The sequence below is a fragment of the Terrapene carolina genome, unplaced genomic scaffold, assembly GCF_002925995.2.
Source record: "Terrapene carolina triunguis isolate 2854851 unplaced genomic scaffold, T_m_triunguis-2.0 Scaffold58, whole genome shotgun sequence".
NCBI classification, from domain to species: domain Eukaryota; kingdom Metazoa; phylum Chordata; order Testudines; family Emydidae; genus Terrapene; species Terrapene triunguis.
In genome coordinates, this window is record NW_020664409.1 from 12,081,306 (window position 1) to 12,108,443 (window position 27,138).

The window sequence follows — 27,138 nt, forward strand, 5'->3', positions numbered from 1 at the left end:
CATGCACTGGTCACTGCAGCCTCTCAGTTCCCAGATGGCTGCACTGATGTTTGTGAATATTGTTGGGCCATCAATCAGACAGCTTGGTTCAGAAAAATATATTGGATCAATTCTTAGTAGGGAAAGATGCCACTGCATGCAAAGCACACAGAAAAAGACAATCATAAAAAACCTATGTGATCAACTGGTGGGAATCTTGTAGGCAGAGTGTACCCACACAGTTTCCATTCTGATCCTGGACTGAAACTGAGTTCAGTGTTCTCCCTTCACACCCTCATCTTCTTGTCATGCTTCCCATATGAATGTGCTCACAATCTTTAAAATATTAACTTTAGACATTTTCTATTGACAATTCATCATAAGGCAAATCCAAAATAAGATCCTGTATTGACAAACATCTTAAACTGATACACCTCTGTGGTTTATATTGCTTGTAACGGATACTTTTCTCTCAGTGTTAACATTAGCAGGGAACATTTTCAGGTTAACATTTTGAGCACTATGTTTCATACATTTTAAGGCCAACAGTGACCGTTGGATCATCTAGTCTGATCTGCTGTATTTCAGAGACCGTTACCCCTGTTCTGAGCCCAATGATTTGTGTTTGACTAAAGCATATCTTCCAGAAAGGCATCCAGCCTTGACATGAAGACATGGAGAATTCATCACTTGCCTTGGTAGTTTTTTCCAATGGTTAATCACCCCCACCGTTGAAAATTTGTGCCTAATTTGAATTTGTCTGACTTCAGCTTCCAGCCATTGGTTCTTGTTATGCCTTTCTCTGTAAAACTAAAAAGCCCTTTAAAACACAGTATTTTCTCCCCCTAAAGGTACTTTTTTATTGTAATCAAGTCTGTTTTCCATCTTCTTTTAGATAAAATAGACTGAGCTGATTAAGGCTATGTCTATACTATAGACCCCATGCAAGTATAGACCCTTAATATAAACGCAGCTAACACTGACAGAAGGAGTTTTTCTGCCAATGTAGGAATATCACCTCCCCAAACAAAGTTAGCTTTATTGATAGAAGCACTCTTCTGTCAGCACAGGTACATCTACACAGCAGGTTTCACACCCCTGATCAATATAGCTATCCTGATGTAAGTTTCGAGTATAGACCATGCCAGAGTCCCTGTAAGGAGTTCTCTACAGCAGTGCTTCTCAAAGTCGGGCCGCCGCTTGTTCAGGGAAAGCCCCTGGTGGTCCGGGCCGGTTTGTTTACCTGCTGCGTCCACAGGTTCGGCCGATCGCGGCTCCAGGCCAATGGGGGCTGCGGGAAGCAGCGCGGGCCGAGGGATGTGCTGGCCGCCCTTCCCGTAGCCCCCATTGGCCTGGAATGGCGAACCGCGGCCAGTGGGAGCCGTGATTGGCCGAATCTGCGTACATGGTAGGTAAACAAACCGGCCCGGACCGCCAAGGGCTTTCCCTGAACAAGCGGCGGCCCGACTTTGAGAAGCACTGTTCTACAGTCCTCATATTTGTGTATCTCTTCTGCATCCTCTCTAATTTGTCAACATCTTTTTAAAATGTGGACAGTATTCCAGTATCGGTCTCACCAATGCTGTATACAGAGGTAAAATCAGCTCTGTATTCCTACTCACTTCTTCCCTGTTTACGTCGCTAAGGATGTCATTAACCCTTTTTGTCACAGCATCACAATGGGAGCTCATGTTCAATTGCATGTTCATTATGAACCATAAGTCCTTTTCAGAGTCACCGTTTTCCAGTGTAGAGTTTCTCATTCTGTAGATATTGCCAGCACTCTTTGTTCCTTAATATGATTTTGCATTTGTCTGTAGTAAAATGTCTTTTATTTGAATGGGATCAGAGTGGATTGCTCTGTATGATTGCCCTGTTCATTTAAGTATTTGTTACTTTTATGCAGTCACCTTTATCAACTTAGCTTGTCATCTCATCAAAAAACGAATTCAGGTTTGGTTGACAAGATGTATTTTCCTCAAAACCGTATTGACTGGTATTAATTATATTCCCATTCTTTGATTCTTTATTAATTTAATTTCATATCAAGTTTTCCATTGTTTTGCCTAGGATAAATGTTCGGTTAGCTGGCCTATAGTTACTCTGGTAGTCCCACTTACCCTTTTTGAATATTGGCACAATGTTAATACTCTTCCAGTGTTTTGGAATTTCCCTGGTATTCCAAGATTCATTAAAAATTGAACCTCAGTGGGCCAGAGATCTTCTTAGCCAACTCTCTTAGAATTCTTGGGCTCAAGTGATCCTGGCCTACTGATTTAAAAATATGTATCCTGAATGGGTGCTGTTTAACATCCTCCTTTGTTACTAATGGACTGGAAAGTACTTCATCATCCTCATGTGATATGAGTCCATCATCCTACTTCTTTCCAAATATAGAACAGGAATATTTATTGAACACTTCTGCCTTTTCTGCATCATTAACCATTTTAATATCTCCTTCTAGTAATGGGCTTACACCATTTTTAGATTTATTTTCTTTATTTCGGGGGGGAGGGATAGCTCAGGGGATTGAGCATTGGCCTGCTAAACCCAGGGTTGTGAGTTCAATCCTTGAGGGGGCCACTTAGGGATCTGGGGCAAAATCAGTACTTGGTCCTGCTAGTGAAGGCAGGGAGCTGGACTCGATGACCTTTCAAGGTCCCTTCCAGTTCTAGGAGATAGGAATCTCCATAATAATAATAATAATAATAATAATTCTTCCTAGTATACTTTTTTTAAAAACTCCTTCTTAGCCCTGCCAGACATAGATTTATCCCTGATGTCTTTAGCTTCCCTTATTAATTTTCTACACTTCATAATTTCTAATTTATACTGATTGCTATCTAGTTCCCCTTTTTTCCATTTGTTTAAAAGAAAAACAGGATAACTTTGAGTAAATGCCATCCTGGTTCAGCGGAGAAGTGAAGGCATCAATTAGATATAATATTTATTAGATATCATTATTTATTATAAAGATATAATATTTACATTTACCCAAAGTTGTCCTTTTTCTTGATTATAGAATCATGACCTTTTGGCCATCTAATAAACTCTTCTTAAAGAATTCTTCTTAAAGAGCATCCCAATTAGTTTTGCTCATGATTTTCCTCAGCCGTGAGACATTAGCCCTTTTAAAACACCAAGTGTTGTCCTCTGTTTTGCCCATATTGAATGTAATCAGATCATGATCACTGAGCCGTAGGCAGCCACTAGCTTCCAGTCCAGTGATTTATTCATCATTATCCATCATAATGAGGTCTAAAATAATTACCCCATTTTGCCTGCAAATTTTTTTTATATTAGAAAAGAGGCAGCACTTGTGATTCCTACATTTATTAGTGAAAATCATTTAATCCTACTTTTTTTCATTGGTTGAGTATACTAGCAATTTGTACATTTGTTACAGTAGCTTTTAAATGAAATGGCTTTAAAATTTTCAATATGGTATGTGGTTTTTTTTCCTCCTTTGGGTGTTTTTATTTCCATAGTCCAGATAAGCAGAGTCTCTTACTGTGCGATTCTCTATTAGCCCTCTTTTCTCCCCTCCTCCTTCCCCACTATCCAGTGTTATGTGATGAGGGGATAGTTCTGCAGGGAGATGGGGAGGCTGGGGCCCAGATGCAAAGAGTTGAGCTTACCCATTGTTCACCACCTATCATCACCTGCAGTGCACAACCATTCTGCTAGTTGTTGTGGTTTTTTTTTTCCCCTCAAGATTTCTGATCAGTAGTTTCATCTCTTGATCCTTGTTGTCTAGGCTGACCATTTGACCAGACGTGGTAAGCCACTTCCAAATCAGGAGTCACTGGAGATTGAATTAGCTGAAGAGAAACCAACTAAGCGCTCCACCATCACAGTAGAGGATTTGACTGAGATAGAACGTTTGGAGGATCTAGACACTTGTATGGTAAGACACTTTTCTTCAGTCCATTGGTTAAAAATCTAATCTAAAAAGGTCCTTATGCAAATTTCAGTGGGCAGTTTTTATTATATCAGGGGAATGAAATTAGGAATTTGGCTCAATAAAAATAAATAATTGTAGTAGGTAGAACAAAACATTATCCAAACCAGGTATAGATGAGTGGAAGGAAAAACTTTTCCTTTTCTTTGTTCCATTATCCATTTTCTTATTCATATTCATATTTATTTTCATATTCAGATATTTTCTCTTGCAAGATAACATCACTTGCCCATGTTCATACAATACTGCTAATATAACAGATACCTCTTCTGCAGAGGTGCTGGTATATGGCGCCGTGATGGCAGCGATAAATCAGACTATGCTACTTTGGCACACTATTTCCTGTCACAACATGCTTCTCTCTGCCTCTGTTATACTGATGGCCATGAACTGCAGATGATTTTTATATATATGATGAAGTCTGAAGCTCTTGCACATGTAATAGGGCTACAAAGGATGTAGAACTAATGATGGTGTTGGGTGAGATTTTCAAAAGCACTTGCATGAGTTAGGAGCACATCTCATTGAAATTCAATGGGACTAGTGCTGGTAAATCACTTTGAAGCTTTTTATATAGTATTTGCATAAACATTTTAAATAAATTACCTCTAGTCTCCATGCCATATCTTGAATCTTTACAGATGCACTTCAGTAGGCTGCAAACTATAATTAATATTCTTTACCCTATTTCTTTTCCAACTCATTGTGGACATTTTTTGTTCAGTGTGTGGTTTGCTGTAGAGGTGACATCCGTTGGAAGCAGCAACTTAAATTAATTATAGTATTTGCTCCCATGCCTGGCACCTAACCAAAGTTTGCTTTGGGGCAGCATGTATCTCAAACACCAACAAATCCCATTTTCCTCCCTTTGGGGCATTGGCCTTTAAAAGAGTCATCAAAGATTCTCATCACCAATCCTCTTGAATTCCAGAAGCGTTCTGCAGCCAACCATCAGTTTAAGTGTTTAATGATTGCACTTAATGGTGGCCCTGAGGGCCAGCGTCATAAGACACGTCACACTTTAGCACAATATTGATTGTGCCTGTAAATGAACTTAAACGTACCAGATTAGTATGCAGAAATCTATGGTAATTGAAATATCTGCTCTTAGAATTGTGCTTTCAGTATGAAAATGCTCTCCAGGTAGGGTTTTTTAAAGCAAACATTGCCTTTGTTTCTGTCATCATACAATTTATGTAAGGGGACCATGCTAGTCTTTTATCTTTTTCTTTACTCATGTAAAAAAAAAAAGGAAAATATGAAGTCACACATTAAATATTAACTGTTTGCACCTTACCTAGAGCAGCTGTTTTGAAGAGTATTTAATATCCCTGTCTTCCTCTCCATTCATACAACTTAATCACATGGCTGAACCCCTTTTGTAGTTCTGCTTCTCATTGACATCCACTTTCTGAGGGGAATGAAATTATATTTCAAATAAATACACTGTATACAGGAGCTTTGATCTCCCATGGTGCTGAAAACTCCATTTGTTCAAAAATTAATGTATCGAGTTTCAGATATATATTCCTGAGCTGGGAAATTCATATAAGGGCTGTTTTTGCAAACCAGGTGCCTGCATTGTGGTATTGATTGCACTTGTATAAGAAGTGGCCCTGAGAGACAAACTCAGTAATGTGGGCATACCAGCCTTGCATAGTGCTGGTGTCAGTTTGTTGATGTTGTTATAAGTGTCCTAAGAATAGATATCTTAGCTTCTCATTCCATCCAGGTTAGCTTATATCATTGCTGGTTCCAGGTGGGTCTATTTTAGCTGTATGAATTCTGTGTATATATTTCAGACATGGCCCTTGAAAAAATGTGGATATAGAATGTGGTGAAAGAGAGGTTTCCATTATATTACAGTTTCATAGTTTTCCCAAAGCCATTTATGTTTAGTTTAGAAAAGTTCATCCTGTGTGACCCTTTTTTATATGCATCAATGAAACTTTGGGAATTAGTCAATGCAAGAAACAAATATATTAATGAAAGGTTCTAAGAGGGAATAAAAAATGCACATGATTTATGAATCATAACTTAGTTTATTTTATTAGCATTGAATGAGAAATATTTGCTTAACCCCAACTTCTAAAACTTTGTTAATTATATAGATCATTAGCTTGTTTGTCCCTTAAACATCTATTTAAAGTAGTTTTTTTTATGCTGACAGCCTAAATGCTCCAACAGACCAGAGCTGTGTGAAATACTCTCTTCAGATCTCAAACTCATTCATGCTGAGTTTGGGTTTGGTGTTCAGCCTGAACCTCAGCCCAGGCTTTCACTAACATCTATCCCTTTGCCCCAAGAAGCTCCAAAGACACCTGTGATAGAGGAGGCCCAGGAATTGTCGGAGAGGGAAATATAAGTGTTGAACTTGAAACCGCCAATGTTCTAGAGGGGCTAATTGATGTCCATCTGTAAATGGGACCCTGCCGTGTTTAGGCAGCCCTGTGAGATATATATTTAGATACAATCAGGATGAGGGAAGGTGGTTGGATAAGGAGAGGTCTCCACCAGCCCAGTCCAGAGAAGAGAGCTGCTATTCATCTATGAACTTTCTGTATCAGACAACAGAATAGAAAGGAGTGCAAGGAATGTGGCTTTGAAAATGACTATTAAAAATAGAGATTTGAGTTTTATTTCCAGTATCTGCCTGTAAAGAATTAGAAAGTGTTTAACACTGTACATTTACAATGCTACAGAAGCTATTCAGACTTGATTCCTAGCCAACATGTCATTATGGCCATAAACCAATAATTTGAATGACTTGTCAGTCGCGGGAGAATTTACCACTCTATTCTGGAGAACATTGGGAATGATTGAATGGTCCAATACAGAACAGGCTAGCTTGATCATTATTGACCTGGGAGTTTCTGATCTCCCTGAGTTGCAATATAGTAAGTCGATGCTACCCTGATCTGCAACTATCATAGCTGTCTAAATTTAATTAGATCTGTATTTATCTAAAGGCCTATTGTGATCAAAGTTGTGTGTAAGTAAGATTGAATGTGACAGCTTTGTTGTTTTATGCAAAAGGCCACTTAGTCTGCTCAGATGAAAGGAATAGGCATAGACTTTTTGAAAGATTTGAGTCAGTAATGAAGGTTGACTTAACTTAATAAAATTATACGTTTTCTCAAATTTTCTAGAAGTGCGAGACAAAATTGACACTTTTTAAGCAATGATGCATTTTACCACTGGCTTAAAATAAATCACCCATTGTAACCTAAGTAGAATATCAAGCATATCTGCATATCTAATTTTTTCAGCAGACTGACTGATTAACTTTCCCTACAAAAGGGAACTATGTACATTGTTTGTTCATCCTTTATTCTTTCAACTCAGGAGTTATTCTTCCTCAGGACTGGGGTTTTTAAAGGATGCTTGAAAGCTGATCATCTTTAGAATGGACAAAATATAGCGATATTTCAAAGAAAATTATTGAGCTATTTGAATATTTTTTTGTCCCTAGAATATTAAGAAATGACCATTTTTGAGCTATTATTTAAAAAGCAGAGAAGTTATGAGTGGAATATATCCTGTACTAGAAGACTGTCACACGTTAGTGATCTTGAAAATACCCATTCCAACAACATAGCAGTGTTACTCTCAGTAATACAGAGTGCGAGGCCAGTGTAAGATTGTCTGCTTTTCTCTGGGAAAAATATCTGTTTATTTACATTCCTCAGGTATAATAGTAATAATAATGATTAATAGGAAATTATTTCAAAAAATTTCAAAGAAGTGCAGGTTGTAGCATATGTATCTGTTTGTGAAATCCTTTTAATAATGTTCCTGTGAAAGACTGAAATGTTTGGGCTGTGAATTATGAATTCACTGTTTGTGTAACCCATGCCTGCTGGGTGTGGTGCTCTGTCCCCTTCTAGTGACACCTAGCCCAATTAGAGATTAATGAGTCTGCTGCAGCCTTAGCCAAGATCTGTGTGGCTTTTAGCTCATGCAGTAGAGACTAATGCACTAAGGTTCAGAGGTCCCAGGTTCAATCCTGCCTGCTGATAAATGTTTACATTCACCGCTAATAAAAATGGCCTGCCTCAATGAATATCAAATCCGCTTTTTTAATACTATAAATATACAATGGTGGCTCTATAGGAAAATGAAGGACGGGTAGGAAACTTTAATGAAATGTAAGCAATAGCTTAATATTGTAGTCTTTCAGTGATACTGCAAGATAAAGAACAATTTCTATAAAGGAACAGAAGACTAGGGGAAAGATAGCACTTGCTTTAGGATATGCTAAAGAGCAATTGTGACCCAGATCTAGCATATAGGTTCAGCGCTCAGCAACAGACCTGTGATCCTGGAAGTCTTGGAAGATAAAACAAACGTATACTTCTCTGCTTTTAGAGCCAAATATAAAACACACTTCTTTAATCTACATTTCCCACAATGACACATTAAATAAAAAATTCACAAAGCACCAAAAATAAAAAGTCCAGCCCTTTCTGACTGTGGAAGGAAAAGAATGAGCTATATATCTTGTATAATTTTGGAAAGTGCTGTGATACCATGTTGATTGGGGCAGATAAGAACAAAGCTAGTGACTGTCAATGTGTTTACCGGTTTCAGAGTAGCAGCCGTGTTAGTCTGTATCCGCAAAAAGAACAGGAGTACTTGTGGCACCTTAGAGACTAACAAATTTATTAGAGCATAAGCTTTCGTGGGCTACAACCCACTTCTTCGGATGCATATAGAGTGAAACATTGAGGAGATATATATACACACATACAGAGAGCATGAACAGGTGGGAGTTGTCTTACCAACTCTAAGAGGCCAATTAAGTAAGAGAAAAAAAACTTTTGAAGTGATAATCAAGATAGCCCAGTACAGACAGTTTGATAAGAAGCAAGTATGAGAGTACTTACAAGGGGAGATAGATTCAATGTTTGTAATGGCTCAGCCATTCCCAATCCCTGTTTAACCCTGAGTTGGTTGTGTCTAGTTTGCATATCAATTCCAGCTCAGCAGTCTCTCGTTGGAGTCTGTTTTTGAAGTTTTTCTGTTTTAAGATAGCCACCCGCAGGTCTGTCATAGAATGGCCAGACAGGTTAAAGTGTTCTCCCACTGGTTTTTGAGTATTATGATTCCTGATGTCAGATTTGTGTCCATTAATTCTTTTGCGTAGAGACTGTCCGGTTTGGCCAATGTACATGGCAGAGGGGCATTGCTGGCACATGATGGCATATATCACATTGGTAGATGTGCAGGTGAACGAGCCCCTGATGGTATGGCTGATGTGATGTGTTTACCGTGACTCTCCACTGATAACCTGTCCTCCCACACCCCTGGCTTCTCACTTCCCATTTGTTTGCTTATTCACCTGCTGAGTGACTGACTGAATCCTACATTGTGAGCTCTCTGGAGCAGGGACTTTCTTTGCTGTTTGTGCAGTGGAGTCCTAATTCTTGCTTGGGATCCTTGTGTACCACTGCAATAGAAATAATTAATGGTATTACTGCTTGTATACGCTATCAGTGATGAGATCTGGCATCTATCACATCATTAGTACTTTGCTTCAAGCCCTCATTTATTTCTATCACCCACCTTATTGTCTGTTCTGGAGGTTATGGCTGCATGGTTTTGAAGGATTTTGAGATTTTAATTTTTGGAAAACTATTAGGCAGACTATTTTTATAAAGTGGAGCTTCTTGCGAGCACTACTATCTAGAGGAGGTAATGTGCATCCAGTTCTAGCTTAGGCATTGCAGATCTAGCTTTTTTGGTGGCGGTATAGTTCAAGCAAGAGACTTTTGGCTCTGCAGTTTCTCCAGATTCAAAAGGAGTTGCGCAGATAAAGAAAAGCTTAAAAAGTGTATATTGTCTCATGGCATTATTTTGTACCACTCCTTATGGGTCCTCGATTGGTTAACTTTTCCACTGACTCTAAATCCAAGGGTTCTCAATCTTTCTCACATTGTGAACCCATAGTCCCTCACAAGTAATCCCCTGCACATACACCCAAGAATCCTGTGTGCTGATTCCCAGAGCACTTTAAAGAAGTCACTTTAGAATCTGGCACAATGGCATATGAGGGCATTCCTGGAATCCAGGGAGGATCGATCACAATTGATAGAGCAAATCTACTTCACAGGAAGATCAATGTAAACAATGCAGGCAGGCTAATGATACCTCTGCCTCCCCCACATTCAGGACAACTTCTGGAGACACTCCTGGGACTCATGATCCATGATTCTGTGTCTATAAGCTTTTTTCTCTGGTATACAGTGCCATCTGAGAAATCAAAAGACAGTCGGAATTTGCAGGAAAGTTGACAGTTTTGCAGAATCCTGTAGATGTCCCATTCTTTTTCAAACCTTGGGAATATGCTAATATAAATTTTATACAACTGCTATGCTAATGTTACTTTTTACTGGATGCCATTGTATATAGCTTTGCACTCCACCAGTGGTTACAAGACCTCTGTCAGTGATTATCCAATACATACTGTGACGGTTTTTCCCGGGGTGCAGTGTGGGCTGCTGAGCCATCTGTCCCACCAACCTGGGCTCCCTCTCACTCTGTGATGCTGTTGCCAGGCTACAAACCTCTGGCAAGTACTGCACTTACACAGACGTTCACAGGCAGGGATACACCCAACTGAGTTACATGAATGCTTTGCCAGCCACTCATGAACCAACAATAGAGAGGCTCCAGTCAGTTCCCCCTAGTTCCCCAGCCTTACACCCCAGAACTATACCGTCTTGCCCTGGTCCGAAGCCTGATCAGTGTAAGTTCATTACCCAGTCCGCCCCTCCCTTGATGTGGAAAGGACAAACAGTAGCCTTTGTAAACTGAGCTGAGATTTCCCAAGCATTTTAACCAAAACTCACTGTTTTAGGTAAAATATAAAACAGATTTATTAACTACAGAGAGACAGATTTTAAGTGATTATAAGTAGTAAGTGTAGAAATCAAAATGGTTACCTAAGAAATAAAAGTAAATTTCCAGTCTGAGTTCTACAAACAAAATAGGATTTGAATCAAGCAGTGTCTCACCCGATAGATGGTACAAACAGGTCACAGATCTTCAATACACAGGCTGGAACTGCCTTCCAGCCTGGGACCTCCCTCCCCAGTTCAAAGTCTTTGTCCTCCAGATGTGTTTCTAGGTGTTGAGTTGTGGGGGGAGTGAGGCCAAGTCATGATGTCACTTCACCTCTTTATAGTTTCTTCCAGCTTGCTGGAAAGATCTTTTGCTATGTCGTGGGTCAAGTAGACTCCATTTTCTATGTGCTTTCTCTGAGAAGTCTTCTGAGATGGTCACTGGGAGGATGGATTCCCTTTAATGGTCCATCAGTGCGTCTGGCTACTCCATTGTTGTACCTGAAAGGCTGGTTGTGGGTGTTCCCAACCTCACAATATATTTCAGTAGCACACCCATAGCAAAACTTCATAACCGCACATACAATGATAGCACATACAATCCAACAGGATATTCATGTTCAACAGATCAGTACTTTTAAAATGATACCTCACAAGGCATACTTTGTACAAAACACATCATAATTATATGTGACAGTGGTGAATATGGGGGTTCCAAGGTGCTTCTTTGAGGTAGAGAGTGCCACACATACCCACAGGGTGAGCAAGCAAGGTGGTCCTGGTTGCCAACTTCCAGAGTGCACCACCATACTGCTGTGCTATTTTTCTCTCTGTTCTGATTGGCCAGCCTTTATTTATTTATTTATTTTGGTCCTGCTGCTGTGTGGGTTGGGCACTGAAAATATTTTCCACCCTCAGGGGCAAAACAGCTAGAGCTGGACCTGCATACCCATTACATTTTTAGGCTACAATTTTCAAAAGTCACTAATGACTTCAGGTTTCCAACGTGAGACACTTTAAAGAGACCTGACTTTCAGAAAGTGTTGCATACCCAGCCTCTGAAAATCAGGCTCCTTTAAGGTGTTAGGAGCCCAAAGTTACAAGACTTGTTAAAATCTTGTTCTCAGTCTCTATGGGGTTGAGAGAAGAAACACTAAAATCGTAGTATTGGACAATTCAGGTACACAGCGGTACTGTTTGCTTTCCTAAATCTAGCTCAAATTTCTATGTCAGATTCTACCTTACTTGTCTTGATCTATGCTACTTATTCGCCTGTCATAAAATAAAGTCAGAATGCAAGAAACTGTTTTCAGTAATAATCAATTACACCTGATGAAAAAGGTACCTCCAGTTTTCTGTCTAGAACATGAATCGTGTAGTGCTGATATTGGATATTTTTTACCTTAAGGCACTTCAGTGTCATGAGCTTTGCCCGTGATCCCTCAGGTCTGATCCTTTCTTTTTCCCCAGATAGCTCAGGTTTGTAACAGAAGAGTGTGTAGTTGTCTGTTTTATGGTGGTATCTAGCTTATTAATATTGACTTCCTGTCACTTATTGCCAGTTTGATTGTTGGCTCATTCTTGTGGGTTTTTTAAGCGAGTCCAGTGATCATCATCATTGGCTCACTCCTTGTGGAATTTTTACTGCACTGCATATTTTCGAGTGGAGGGTTTTACTCATAAGTTAGGACATTCTGATTCAACTAATGTCTGACACATTGGTTCTCAGCAAAGGGTGCGCGTATCCCTGGGGGCACTCAGAGGTCTTCTGGGGGTACGACAACTCATCTAGATATTTGCCTAGTTTTATGACAGGCTACATAAAAAGCCCTAGCGAAGTCAGTACAAACTAAAATTTCATACAGACAATGACTTGTTTATACTACTCTATATACTATACACTGAAATGTAAGTACAATATTTATAGTCCAATTGGTTTATTTTATAATTATATGGTAAAAACAAGAAAGTGAGTAATTTTTCAGTAATAGTGTGCTGTGACACTTTTGTATTTTTATGTCTGATGTTGTAAGAAAGTAGTTTTTAAGTGAGGTGAAACTTGGGGGTAGGCAAGACAAATCAGACTCCTGAAAGGGGTACAGTAATCTGAAAAGGTTGAGAACCACTGGTCTAGCAAGCTCTCCCTCTTCTAGTGGTTGAGGAGCTTTCTGTACTGATTTGCAGCATGGGCCTTTTCACATCTTTTTAACTCCTTTAGTGTCTCACTTGATTTTTTTGGCCCAGATTATATATCTGGTTTGTTCAAGGCAACCTAGCTGGCCCCAGAATTCTATGGTATCTTTTAAAAAATAGGGGAGACACAATTCTATCCTACTCCTAGTAGTCCATGTGAACTCACTTTGCTTTCTACCTTAAATTGTGCTTTGCCAGGAATGAGAGGAGGATGTCTGATTCTTTTTTTCAGTGTGGGCAAAGAATAGTAGCTCACATGATGAGGAGGGAAAGAGGAAAAAGAGGAAGTCTATAATGGGAGGAAGAAATTAGCCATTTTTTAAAGTGGAGGTGAATTAACATGATTCTATTAAAACAAAGTCATGTGTATATAGAGAGGAAAACCAGGAACAGCAAATATTCCATTTCTTCCACCCTTATTCAGGTTGAGAAGAACCTTACTACATGTATAGTCCCGTTAGAAAAGGTGGAGGTATTGGTGAAGTATGATGTTGCTCCATGTGAGTAAATGTGGCAGAATCCATATAAAAATTAATATGCATTGGAAAGGAAAAAGGGGACTAGAATACTGAATTTAAATGAAAATAACAGAAATTGGGTAACATTTAGAGTAAGAATAAGCAGAAAGTGGTTTTGTTTCTTTAAGACAAAGTGTTAACAGCATTAAACAAAAAAAAAGAAACATTTACACCACAATTAAACAACCCCTTAGCCCGAGTCTCTCCTGCCCGAGTCAGCTGGCACAGGTCAGCCATGGGCATCTAATTGCAGCGTAGACATACGCATAGACTTCAGAGGGATTGAGATTTTTATTTTATTTTTGATGTGTGTTGGTACACCTCTACCCTGATATAACGCAGTAAAGCCATGCTCCGGGGGGGCAGGGCTGCGCACTCCAGTGGATCAAAGCAAGTTCGATATAACGCGGTTTCACCTATAATGCGGTAAGATTTTTTTTGGCTCCCGAGGACAGCGTTCTATCGAGGTAGAGGTGTATTTAGTAAGGATGGCCTAGAAGTGACTTAGAGGATTCAGGGCTATCTTTGTGCTCGGAGGATATATCTGACAGACACTGTGACTGGTACGTTTTGTGTGTTGGAGAGCACAATGGCTCAGTTAACGTGTTTTTTTTCAAGGATACTGCCTCAAATCAATGTTCTGAGCAGAGAGGCTGCTAATCCATTCACTGTCCCAAGTAATCTAGGTCTGGTTCAGTGGCACAAGCCTCATTTGTGTCTGAAATGTCATATTCAGAGCACAAAACCTCGGAGGATCTACCGATGGTGAGGAGATTACTGGCGTTTATGCTTTGGTGATTATTGTTCAGTGCCATAGTTATGTCATTCTGAGCATGGAAAGGAGAGTCGCAAAAATAATTTTCTCTCTCCAGTTCAGGATCTACTGCTGCCATGATATCCACCCACCCACACACACTTGGCCAAATAAATCAGATCCTTTTTAAAAGCATTAATATTCACCCTGTGAGCTCAGAAGCATGAGGAAAGGGGTGTGATGGGTTCCCCCCAGGGTGCCACCAGCCTGGGCTCCCTTTACACTTTAATGCTGTGTCCAGCCTGCACTTTCACCAGCACACATACAGGAAGGGGGACACCCAGCTGCAGTTACATGCAGATGCTGTGATCAGCTCTGCATGGGAAGGCTCCAGCTAAAGAACTTCCCAGCTTTCAGGTACACACCCTTCTCTGGAGTGTAAACCCAAAATTATACCGTCTTGCGCTGCACAGGGAACTGTACAGTGTAAGCTCATGAAATTCACCCCCTCTCTCAATGTGGAGAAGAATATACAACAGCTTTCTGCCCCAAGTTATGACTCCCACACACACTCGTTTTAAATAAAGCAAAAAACAAGTTTATTAACTACAAAAGATAGATTTTAAGTGATTATAAGGGATAGCAAACAGATCAAAGCAGATTACCTACAAATAAACGAAACACGCAAACTAAGCTTGGATATGAATAGCAGATCCTCACCCTAAGTGATGATACAAACAGGCTGCAGATTCTTAAGGGGCACGCTGCACTGGCTTACAGCTTGGAAACCCCAGCTGTTCCATTCACAGGCTAAAAATCCTTTTACCCTGGGTCCAGCACTTCCGCCAATTCAGTCTTTGTTCCTTAGGTGTTTCCAAGAGTCTCTTTGGGCAGGGAGCCAATGAAGAACCTCCATGATGTCACTCCCCTGCCTTAAAAAACTTTTGCAAATGGCGGGAACCATTTGTTTCAAAGCATGGTTCCCACGCCAGTCAGTGGAAAAACACTGATATCCCAAGATGGAGTCCAGCACCAGGTGATCTGGTCCCGTGTCCCTGTAGTGTTACAGCAGCCATGAGTCGGAGCTGTCTGTAGCGTCCTCAAGAAGGCTCCCCAGTGGGAAATAAGCTTCTTCTAAGGCCTATTGTTTTCTCCTAATGGCCCTTCAACCTGAATGGGCCCTTCCAAGCCAGCCATCTAGACTGAGAGCCTTTTGCCTAGTGGGCGTTCCCCAGGTGTAAACACATTTGTAATACAGATACATAGTCAATATTCCTAACTTCAGATACAAAAATGATACATGCATACAATTAGGATAGTCCTATTCAGTAAATCATAATCTTTCCAGTGATATCTCACATGACCTATCTTGCATAAAATACATTAGAATTATGTCAATCATATCATAATATCTCTGTGAAGAATATGGGGTGCAGTGTCACAAAGGGTTTTAATGACATTGTTCTACAATACTCTAAATATACAGTGGCCATCCTTCAAAATGTTCACATTGCCTTAGAATGATGCCTTAATTAAACAGCTCAGTATTTACAGTATTCTAGGAGTTTCCTATACTTAATATAGAGACGGTTTAGGTTATAATGCAAATACTGAAGTTATTTAGTTATGTGAGGAAGGGTGACTGCTGTACAAGAGGCTCTTAGCCCCACCCTGGATTTCAAACTTTTGAATAATTCTGTAGAAAATGGAGATTTCAGGATTTTTTTTTCCGTATCTATTTTTCCCTTACAAAATAGATGAGACTGGATGTATGCTCTGAACCAGATGCAAATTGTTCTGCACACGTGGTTCCTTGGGATAATTACGCAAGATGAAGAACTGTCAGCTTATAAATACTTTCAGGAACGGTTAAATTTATTCCATACAGGCTTTTTCTTCCTTGTAACAGAAACTTTGGCATTTTTCCCTTTACGTACTTTAATAGCTGGCATTATGTGGCTTAAAGTAAAGATGTAGAAGCAGTATTACTAGTTAAAACATATCTATCATTTTGTTGAAATTTCTTAGTGTTCATTTGAGCCATATCTCAGCAAGTAACAAAGTGAAGGTTTCTTGGTTAGTAAAATTAAATTAAACTCAAGGACATATCTGCTAAGTTTATCTTATTACATTGCTATGCTTTTATTTTGGAGGCCATTGTTATACAAAATAATTCTAAAAGTCAACCCAGTTTAGAAGAGACTAAAATGAACGAATCGTGTACTTTCACCAGAATAATTTGACTTCTTGAAAAAAATAAAACAAATACATTCCTTACATTTGTAATACACATATCATTTTGCAAACATAAAACCCATTCTACCCTATGTATAGAGAGCAAATAAGTTGTGAAATACCAGAAGTGACTTTGATGTTGTATCCTGAACTGGTATTTAATTAGCTGGATCCTGAATTGGTATTAATTAGCATAACTCCACTGAATTCAGTGGAGCTATGCCAGTTTACACCAGCTGAGGACCTGGCTCTTGATGTCTAAACAATGCATTAGTGTCTTTGCTGTTGAATGTTATGCCAGATATTTAGTTAACGGTTATGTATTGTAATATTCCATTTTAGTTTCAAGGATAATGGTACTCCAGGGTAGACTTTAAGGATTATGATCAGTGTAAATGGGAAATGCTTGGCTAAATCCCTGCACTTTGTGCTAAGAATTTACCTCTTTAAAATACGATATAAATTGTTGGCAGTTGAAAGTATTAGCCACAACTCTGTTTTTGTCTTGTTTCTGGATTCTTCTATAGTGATGGGTTAGCCACCTACCCACCCAAAGACTCAGTGGTCCAAGGAAGGATAGTTATTTACTACTCAACCCAATGAATACTGATACGCTTTTCATGATTTACAGAGGTGTAATGTCCCTAACCATTGTGCTCTTTTGAGAATAATGTAAGTGTGGAAAATGGTGATTGATGGAATGGTGTTGCAGCCTTGAAAGTCATTTTCCCTAGGGCACTGGAATTGTGCAGGGATTTTGGTAAAATGCCTTACTAAACTTTTCTTTTGCATAATCTGTTAAAAGGATGTTGCCAAACCCTTTTTTAAAAATGCATGTTATTTCACTGATTGTTTATAACATCTTAAATCCTTGAAAATAAATCTTCTCTCTCTGCCAGTTTATTCCCATTTGGCAATTTCCCCTCTCCTCCTTCCCACTCTCATTTTCAATGAAGCTCCTTGAGGTTTACATGCTTTTTTGTGCTCTATCTTCAGTAATGGTGACTCCACTTACTCTAGGAGTTGGGTTACTTTAACTTGTACTTATTTTGACAGATGAAGAGGGAGACATTTTACAGGGGACTCTAGATCTGGAGTCAGTCCCTAGTTCTGCAATCAATTTCCTCCATGACCTTGGGCAAGTCTCTGTGCCTTGGTTCCCCATATGTCAAATGAGGATTATAATGTCTCCTTTTTATCTGCTTTGTCTCTTTAGACCCCAATCCAGCAAAGCTGTTAAGTACACTGTAACTTTAAGTGTGTGAGTAGTCCTGTCGACTTTAATGGGAGTACTCAAACCTTGAAAGTTAAGTATTTGCATAAGTCTTTGTTGGACCAGGGCCTCAGATTGCAGGCTCTTTGAAAGCTGTCTCTTCCTGAGGTGCTAATCTCAGCTGATTGCTCTAGGTACCTGTGCGGCAGTAGCAGAGCATTACCAGGAATAGTGGTTATAAAGAAGGGTTTTGTTGTAGTTTGATTTCTAAATGCCAGTGTGGGAGATTTATTGTAAGAGGTCTTTAGTTTTGGAAAGATATTTCTCTAAAGATTCTACACTTTCAAGGCAGGTAACATTTTGGGCCCAAACTACGTAATATTCATTGGGGTTTTTTTTAGCCAAAACAGACAAAATATTGAAAAAAGTTAGGGGGGTGGGGCGTTTCTAATGTTGTTTTTCAAGTAAGTGTCAAACCACAGACAGAACAAGTGATGGGTAATGTCTGTACAAAATGAAGGCACTCAATATGTATTTAACAGACAATGGAAAAGCGCGAGGGTGTTTTCCATTCTAGCAGCCATGAAAATAAAATAAATATGCTTTAAAACAGCACTTTCATTACTTCAACAGATTAGTAAGAAAAAGAGGAAAGCAATCAGAAAACTTTTACTTCCATCCCAATTCTGTGCGCTATTCACAACTATTAATATAATGGACCAGCTCCTCCAGTTTAAGGCTCCATGTGCGGCATGGCATCTGCACCCCAGACCACATAGTTAACATTCCACTAAGGAGGTCTAACACAGCAGCACTTCCCTGAACAGCCTAGCACCTATAGCAGTGCACTAAAGAGCGCTATCAAAAAGTCTCTTAAATAATTTGCACCCTATAGAGCTAAGGTAAGTCATGATCCCCAGCCTAAAATGTTTCCCATGCCATCTATGAAAATACAAGTTTCCAGAGGAGTTTTAAAGAGGTGCTTTGGAGAGGAACAGGAAGACTGTTCCAGAAGGCAGGAACTATGGGAGAGCAGGCTTTCCCACCACCACAAAGCCTAATAAGGGACAAAGATGAATCCCCGGCAGAGGGAATTTAGGGGAATAGAGAGAGATGGCTCAAGAAACAGGATGGGAGGTGAGGGGGGGGGGGGCAAGTTTTATGGAAAAATTAAAAAAAAAAAAAAAAAAAAAAAAAAGGGCAGTTTGACCTGGATCGTGAAATGATTTGGTGCCCAGAGGAGATGTTTCAGGATAAGAGTGGGATGGCCATATATGTCTGAGAAGGGGGGATTCTGCCCCTGGTAGATTCTGGACAACCAGGACTTTGCGGTAACTCTACAGAATGAAGTTAAAGTAGTCAGTCAAGATGAGATGAAATGAAAGTACAGAAGAGGATTCCAGCAGAAGTGTGGAGGACTGGCATACAAAACCAATGTTGCAGCCATCGTAACAGGCAGGTTTGCCCAGACAAATATTGGAGAAGAATTCAGCTGAGGATAAAACTAAGATTGCATGCACTGCAGTCAAATGGGATTTCTGAGTCAAGCGAGGAGATAAAAGACATGGTGCTTATGTGAGGATTTTGTTCTTGTCCTTCAGAAGCACTTCTGTCTTTGAGACATGTAGCTGATGGTAACTTCAAGGAAATTAACTGCCTGACAAGAGGATCATTACTGCAGAAAATATAAAAACACAAAGAAAAATAATATAATTGCCTTTCTGTCCATTGAAAACCTAAACAATGAACTTCACATTACTAAGAATACAGCGTTCTGTTGCGGGGCTGGCCTTTTCTTGGCAAGCTAAAGGACAGCATATTAACCATTAAAAAGCAATACTCATCACAGTACAGTTAAACAGGATACTTGAAGGTATTAACTTTTCAGTCTGAAGAAGATGAAAATATCTGTGGCACTTTATTACAGCAGAAGTTCTTGTGAAAATCGAAGACATGGTGGTATTAAATGGAAGCTTTTTCCTTACTCTAAACTCTCTTATGGAACTGTGTTACTTCTGGATCTCTACTCTGCATGTTAGTGTCCGTATTTAAGACTAAGGTGAACCTAATTTACATCCCATCCTCTCATTGGACTGTTACCTTGTTGTGGTGGAGAGGCTTGTCCGTCCCAATGACCCTCAGAACTACATCGTCCAGAGTCTTGTATTCCTGGTAGGGCCACCCTTGACAAACAGGTCTGAGGTGAGGTTCCAGACTAAGCGTGGTCCAAGCTTTTCAAGACAGGTCAGGCTACGCCTGCTACCGTAAGTAACAGTAGATAGTACTACCTGTGACTGTTGGCCAGAGTGGACAGCTACTCCTGACTCCCTCTGGAAAGTCCTCTCTGGACCAGGCAGCCAAGCAGATATGCCCATCTCCCCAGCTGTGAAAGTGGATGGCAAGAGCTGTGTGGACAGCCTAGGTCATAAGTTGGAGTGCAGTAGGACCTGATGGCCATCCATACATCCAAACTTGTCTCCAAACATTCTTGACATTGTCGTGCCACTGGATTCAGACAGGCCTGGACGAGAGAGTGAGGGTGACTCTGCACAGCTTTCCCTCACTTAAATCCAATTCACGCGGTAGTCATGACATCCCATGACATTTTTAAAGGGAATCTGTGTGTTTTCTTTGCTCTGTTTCTCTCTGTGATAAAGTTAAAAGCTTTAATTCGGAAGCCTTGTTCGCACAAGGAAAAATCAGATTTTCAGTTTGCCACGAGTAAAACTCCACTAGTAGTAGCAACAGGGGCAGCCTGAGCATAGACAGAGTGCAGGTGTTGCTACCATTGGGGGAGCTGCATTGGTTGAAAATTACAGGTCTTAATTTAGCCAGAGACCACATCCCTGGTTAACTATCCCATCCAAATATGGAGAAGAGAAAGCTATTGCCATGCCTCTCTGTTTGAAGGGATTTTATCTCATTCTTGCAAATCACCTTTCCTGCTAAGACTTGTAAGTGTTTCAGCTTTAGTTTTCTTTACTTTTGGTGACTTTTAGTTTGCCTCTCTCCCTGGGAACTGCTGTTGCTTTGTCTTCCCTCCATTCATATTCTGTTTTTCTTTCTTTTTTTTGCTGCATGGAGACTCTCTGCTGTACAAGTGTAAGTATTTTTTTAGCTCTGCTTTTTCTGGCCTACTTGTTTATGTTTTTGTGCTCCATTTGCTTCTCTGCTGCCTTCCTAGTCTCCTGGGAGATTGTAGTGTCATCCATCTTCAGTTACTGAATGAAATACGCAGCAATTTAGAGATGAGATTAGGTTTTACAAGAAGGTTGAGATAACATAACATCTGATGAATTTAAAACAGCCCTGGACTTTAAGACTAAATGAAGCAGAGTGCTGATGAAAGAGGTACAAACAAAAATGTTACTGCTCAAGAAAACTCTGTTCATTCAGTTTGGTATTGAAACCAAGTCCATCTTAATGAAATGATACCTTACAGTGAGCAGAAATTGAGATTTTCCAGTCATAGAAATCTGAGATTGAAGAGACCCGTTAGGTCATCCTGTTTTGGCTGGTTTGTTTTTCTTTGTTACGTTGAATAGTACCTAGTTTATGAATGCTGGTCTCACAATTAACTTCCTATACTGTCACTTTCTCTGCTTCTTCACAAGTGGAAAATGCATATGTAGGTGTTTTGTGGGTTTTTTTAAACACATTTTTGAAAAGTAAAATGGGCATGAAGGGAGAGAGGGCAAATCACTGGGCTTCTATGGGTGGAACAAGATCAAATTTGAAAACTTTTGGAGGGGCGGGGGGAATTTGGAAAGTGCTGTATTCTGATTGGGAGTTATGTCAGTTGTTCTAATCTGCATGACTATTTTATAAAGATTAAAACATTCTGCTGCTTACCACACATTGTTTTCTAAAACCTAGAAAAGTGCCCTGAGTGTTTATATATGGTTCTAGTTGTTTTCCCCCCAAGCCCCAGCATTCCTCCACATTTAGTTATATAATTGGAAAGGAAATGTAGGGGGATAGCCCCAAGTGATTCCAAAAGGGGAAGAATTAGAGTCAGAAGGCAAGGGATCTAGTAAAGTAACTCAGTTACTTCAGAAAATGGCATGGGACTTGGGAGTTCAGAGGCAGATTGGACCAGGGGAGCTTCATGGGAATATCTGACCCTCCCATTAAAGAGTCCTTAATCAGTGAGCATGGTTTAGTTTGTTGGGTCCCTGCTACTGAAGAGGGCTGACCCACTTATATGGGGGCACCTCCACAGGGGAAATAACTGGTGTGGGTGGACACAGAGACCTGAACATGCTATCTAGATTCTGAGCCCCTGTCCCTGGTGGAGCAAGGGTTTGTGGACTTGGGAGTAAGTGTAGCAAAACTCTCTGTGTGTGGCTTCTATGTGGGTCTCCTCATAGACAGAGCGACCCTTAGCCTTTTGTCTGTTCCATTCAGCCACCTGCACCATACTTGGGAAGAGTGGGCGAGGGTGGAGAGAGCCAGAAAAAGCTCAGTGCATTGGCCCATTCAAGTAAAATCTCGGGGGGAAATGTCACTCACTGCAGCCCCAAAATTTGGCTGTAAAAGCCAGGATTGTAACAGGAGGCAGAAGAACTGAGTCGCTCCTCTGTTTGCATGGCCAGAGGCAGAGAATTGTTGAGAGAAGGTAGAAGGGGCCTGACCATAGGGAAGTCTCAACAGCCTCTGGTTAGGAAATCGGATGCAAGCCCACCGTCTCAGGCTGGGAGAGAGCTCACGATCCGGAAGTTCACATGTCCTCAGTAGTAATGAAACATCCTGGGCTGCCAGAGGATATCGCACACTGGTTGAGATTAAGTCTTATAATAACCTCTAAAAAGAGCACACTGGCATGTTTAAAACAACGCTTTGACCCATTTTGCTGCGCATGTGATCCAGAAAGGTCACTTGGTAAGAAGCCCATCTTGTTACTTGTGCAAAATGTAAATGGTTTAGACAACTTAAAAGTTTTCAAATAAAATTGTATGTATAGCCACTCCTCATGCTGTCCCTTCCACCTCCAGCCCCGGCAACACTGCGGTTGGTGGGTCCTGCTTAGCTGACAAAGAACTTTTAGTGGTGCTTCATGTCCACAGATTGACACACGATCACCAGCCTGAGCGTGATCATGGGTCATAGTCTCCCCTTCCAATGACATCTCGGTGAAGATGACATCCAGTGCCTGGCTGGGAGCATCCGTGCAAGAATATTAGTGCTTGTCCTATGCAGCTATGTATCGGTGCCCCGATTTGGCATTCTAGTGCTATGCAGCTCTTGTAGAGCCCAACTGTTATTCCAAGAAGACCTGTTCAAACTGAAATAGTGTCAACTGAATGCAAATGTCAGTTGATGAGATGTTGGCTAATCCCCCACCAAACTGTTTTTTTGTCACTGTTTCTGATCTTCAGTGCATGAACTCATCAGTTTTGTGGATCTGATTTCCAATTACATCACCACAAAGAACAGCAATCAGACCAAAATACACACAGATACATTATCGTGAGGAATAGGCTGCAATTGCAAATACAACCAGGAACTAGGAATAGTGATCTAATTGCTGACCCCACTCAGTGCTAAACTGGCTTCAGCTTCTCATAATTAGAGTTGAAATGCCTTTTACCATTTCAGGATTGGACGCAGATGTTGCTTGTCATTCAGATTCTGCTGGAGTGGACAAGCAGCTGTTCTGGTGTACGACTGTGGGGATGTCCATTGGTCCACTAATTGCATTCACTCTTGTCTACTACATGTTTAGCTGAGCAGTTCTGTACAGTTTCATCAAGCTGCTGATGGAGCCTGTGCCTGGCTGATGAATCTTGATATAAAAATTGTATTTATTTTATTGATAGGCATTTTATAGTGCTCATCACTGTAGTGTCTGAGCTCCTGGCTTGTTCTTTCCACTTGCTCTGTATTATGGTGCATTACAGAAGCACTTTTCAATTTGAAGTGCAGCTGTACTCTGAAAAGTGTCAGCAATAAAACAGCACTCTGGGGCTTCACGTTTATTGTTACTCCATGACTTAAATGCTAAATGTGCTCAGCTGACAAGGGAAAAGGTGTTGCTGATGACTTCTTCCTGGTTGCTCATGAAACTATACTATTTATTGGTGTGTGTCAAATATGACATCCTCTGGAATTGGAAACTCCCTGCCACATAGAGGCATGTTGGCTTCAGACGATACTTTATATAATAATAGTGGGAAAACATCTCTATTGCTCAAAAGATACAATCAGACTACTATATACTCTGGCCTCTCCTTTTATTTTTTGATCAAGTGGAGGTAGGTAAACCACTTAATGCTAATATGAAAATCTCTCATAATTTTGTCCAGGTCTGAATAGTACAAAGTTACAGCCGTTCAAATGGAAATACTAATGCAGACAACTGAAGTATGTGTGTGCATATATATTGCATGCACACATCTATAAATCATTTGAATTGTCCTTATTTTATCTAATTATATTTTTCACTAAATTTCCTATAATTAAAAAGCTAGAAAACTTTTTTTAAAGAGTTGCAAACTCATTCTGAAGTCTTGGTGCCTAGGTAACATCCTCTCTGGCTCAAGCATCGTCTAAAGATTTCTGAAGCTAGAACCTGATTAACAATTCTGTTGATTGTGCGTGAGCCAGAATAGAATCCAGCTTGCTGACTCTCTCTCAGCTGTGTAGATATTCTACTATTCACAGGAGTAAAAAGTAGAAGAAATGTATGTATGCCACTAAAGCAAGCAGATGACACTCAATGAAAACAGATTTGTGAGTAAGAAGTTGTCATTTTTTTAGTGACTTCTCAGAAGACAAGCACACTTTATAGTTTAGTTTCTTTATCCACATTAAATTACATGAGAGGCTCAGAATTGCTGATACATGCCTTATCCATTGCAAAAAGCCTTTCTTACCATGTGAACTTTCAGGATACTTCATAGAGCAAAATAAATGTGGCTTTCTTTCAATGAACAACGTGAAGTGTTAAGTCTGGCAGTTGTTTCCTTAACACAACATTTTCTTTAATCCAGGAGTGAAGAAGTCATCTAATAATAATGTATACATTCAATCAATAAATTTTTGAATTTATATTCTGTGACTATAACCCATACTTGTGGAAACCATGACATTGCCAGAGATATAGCTGATAAAAGCAGGTTTCCACTTTTTAAAGAAGTCCCGGAGTTATATCTTCTAATAGTACTACATATTCTTGGGGAATCCGGAACTGGGCTTGGCAGGATTCAATTTCGTGACACACTGAAATCGACAGGAAAAAATATATAATTGGTAAGAGCGCAGCCTCTCCCTACCCACCTGCACCTGCCAGGATCAGGTACCACCAGCCCTGCAGCAACACAGGGAGCCCTCTGCAGTCCTGCTGTCACTGGAGTGAGAGAGAGAGCAGGTCCATGACAGCAGAGCTGCAGAGAGCTCCCTGTGCTGCCACAGGGCAGGTGACACCTAATCCTGGTAGGTGTGGGGAAGGCTGTGGTCCTGGCCCAGTGGAGCGGAGATGCCTGGCAAGGGCCACAAGGCAGTCAAGTCCCTGGCCACGGGGGAGGCCACCCCAGTGCTGAATGGCTCCTGCCCAGGGATGTCTTCCACGCTCCTGGATGGTGAATGAAGAAGTGGGTTTGTGACCAGCAGGGTTGGAGAGAGCACCCTGTACTGCTGCTGCAGGGCCGGTGACACCCAATCCCTGCAGGCACAAGGGGTGGGAAAGGCTGCAGTCCTGTCAGGGCAGAGCAGAGACCCCTGGCCAGAGCTGTGAGGAGGAGAACAAGTCCTGGCTGTGAGGGAGGCCACCATACTTCTGACTGACTCCATCCCTAAGCAGGAGAACATTCAGCTACGGGTGCCCCCTACTCCCTGCTGCAGGGTGCTCATTGTTCTCCTCATAGTCCTAGCCAGGAGTCTCCTCTGCGTCCCCACTCTTACAGCCGTGCTCCCTTATTAGCCAGGAGTATGGGAGCCATCCCTGGGCCAAAACTGTTCAGCAGCACCCCATGGATGGGGCTCGTCATTGTCCTCGCAGTCCTGGCTGGGGGTCTCCGCTCTGTGGGGCCAGGAATGCAGCTTCTCCTGCATCTTGGGCCCCAGTGTCTTGGGCCCCTCAGCCATGCAGCAGCCCCCATGTCAGTTCTGGGAGCCCCTTGCAGCCTTGCTTTCAGTGCAGCCTTAACCCCAACCCTACAACACTCCTCAGTTTCCAGCAACTGTAACAATAAAAACAAAAATCAAGATTAATCACTGAAATTAGAAAAACAAAAATTGAATTCTGCCAAGCCTGTGTATAATCCAGAGTAGTAATTAAGCAACTGAATGTCAAAAGTGCTGTGTGCAAATAGAGCATTTAGCTATCAGGAAAAAATAATTGCTTTTAACAAACTAAACAAAAAACTGCAGTACACTCAGCAATTCATCTGGCTGACGAGGAAGTGAAATTGGCTTTAAAAGAGAGACTCTTTTGTTGTAGTAAGGGACATGGAGAACCTTAGGGTGGTGACAAAAGACCTATATGCCTAAATTTTTTGATTGGTTTCAATAAGGTATCATTGATAAATGAACTGTGAAAGCATTATTTTGTGGTTGCAACAGAAGTCAGAACAACTGAAATCTATTTCTGGCTTTGCCACTGACTTACTGTGGAGTAGTGGACAACTCAATTAACTCCTTGTACTTCACTTTCCCAAAATGTAAAACTGAGATAAAGTTGCCTCACTTGTGCCGAGGAACACTTTACTAATGTTTGTAAAGTTTAGGGATACTTATATGTCAAGCTTGAAATCAATTGAATGTTTTTGGCTCAGTTCTAGCCCTGCCTCATTGGTGTACAATCAGTTCATATCAGTGAAATGTCAGATTTTTTTTTAAGTATTTAGGAAGAAAAAAAATCTGTTCCTCCCTGTATTTACAAGGGAAACATGCCTTGTGAACTGATTTGTTGGTTTTAAAGGTAAGAATTACACTGAACTATTTCTTCTATCCAAATAAGCACCTCTTTATTTTATTTTATTCATAGATGACTCCTAAGTCTAAAAGGAAAAGCATCCACAGTAGAATGCTCCGGCCTGTATCTAGGGCTTTTGGTAAGTGGGTTTCTTTTAGGGTTACCATATTTCCACAAGCAAAAAAGAGGGGACGGGGGGGGCGCCCTAGCCCCGCCCCTGCCCCGCCCCATCCACTCCCTCCCACTTCCTACCCCCTGATTGCCCCCCTCAGAACCCCCAACCCCTCCCCCCCGCTCCTTGTCCCCTGACTGCCCCCTCCTGGGACCCCTGCCACTAACTGCCCCCTAGGACCCCACCCCCTATCTAAGCCGCCCTGCTTCTTGTCCCCTGACTGCCCCCTCCTGAGAACCCACTACACTGACTGCCCCGACCCTTATCCACACCCCCACCCCATATTCACACCCCCGCCCCCAGACAGACGCCCGGGGACTCCCATGCCCTATCCAACTGCTCCCCGCCCCCTGACAG

At 40.9% G+C, this 27,138-nt stretch overlaps 1 protein-coding gene across 3 annotated transcripts in view; it reads left to right on the forward strand.

Moving 5' to 3' along the window:
* Positions 1-27,138, forward strand: part of CARMIL1 (capping protein regulator and myosin 1 linker 1) — a 254,930-nt gene that overhangs the window by 197,051 nt on the left and 30,741 nt on the right. For all 3 annotated transcript variants that reach the window (XM_026660601.2, XM_026660589.2, XM_026660596.2), the window contains exons 29-30: positions 3,737-3,886; positions 26,682-26,748. In XM_026660601.2, the coding sequence (XP_026516386.1) occupies positions 3,737-3,886; positions 26,682-26,748 (217 nt within the window). The remainder of the gene's footprint in view (positions 1-3,736; positions 3,887-26,681; positions 26,749-27,138) is intronic.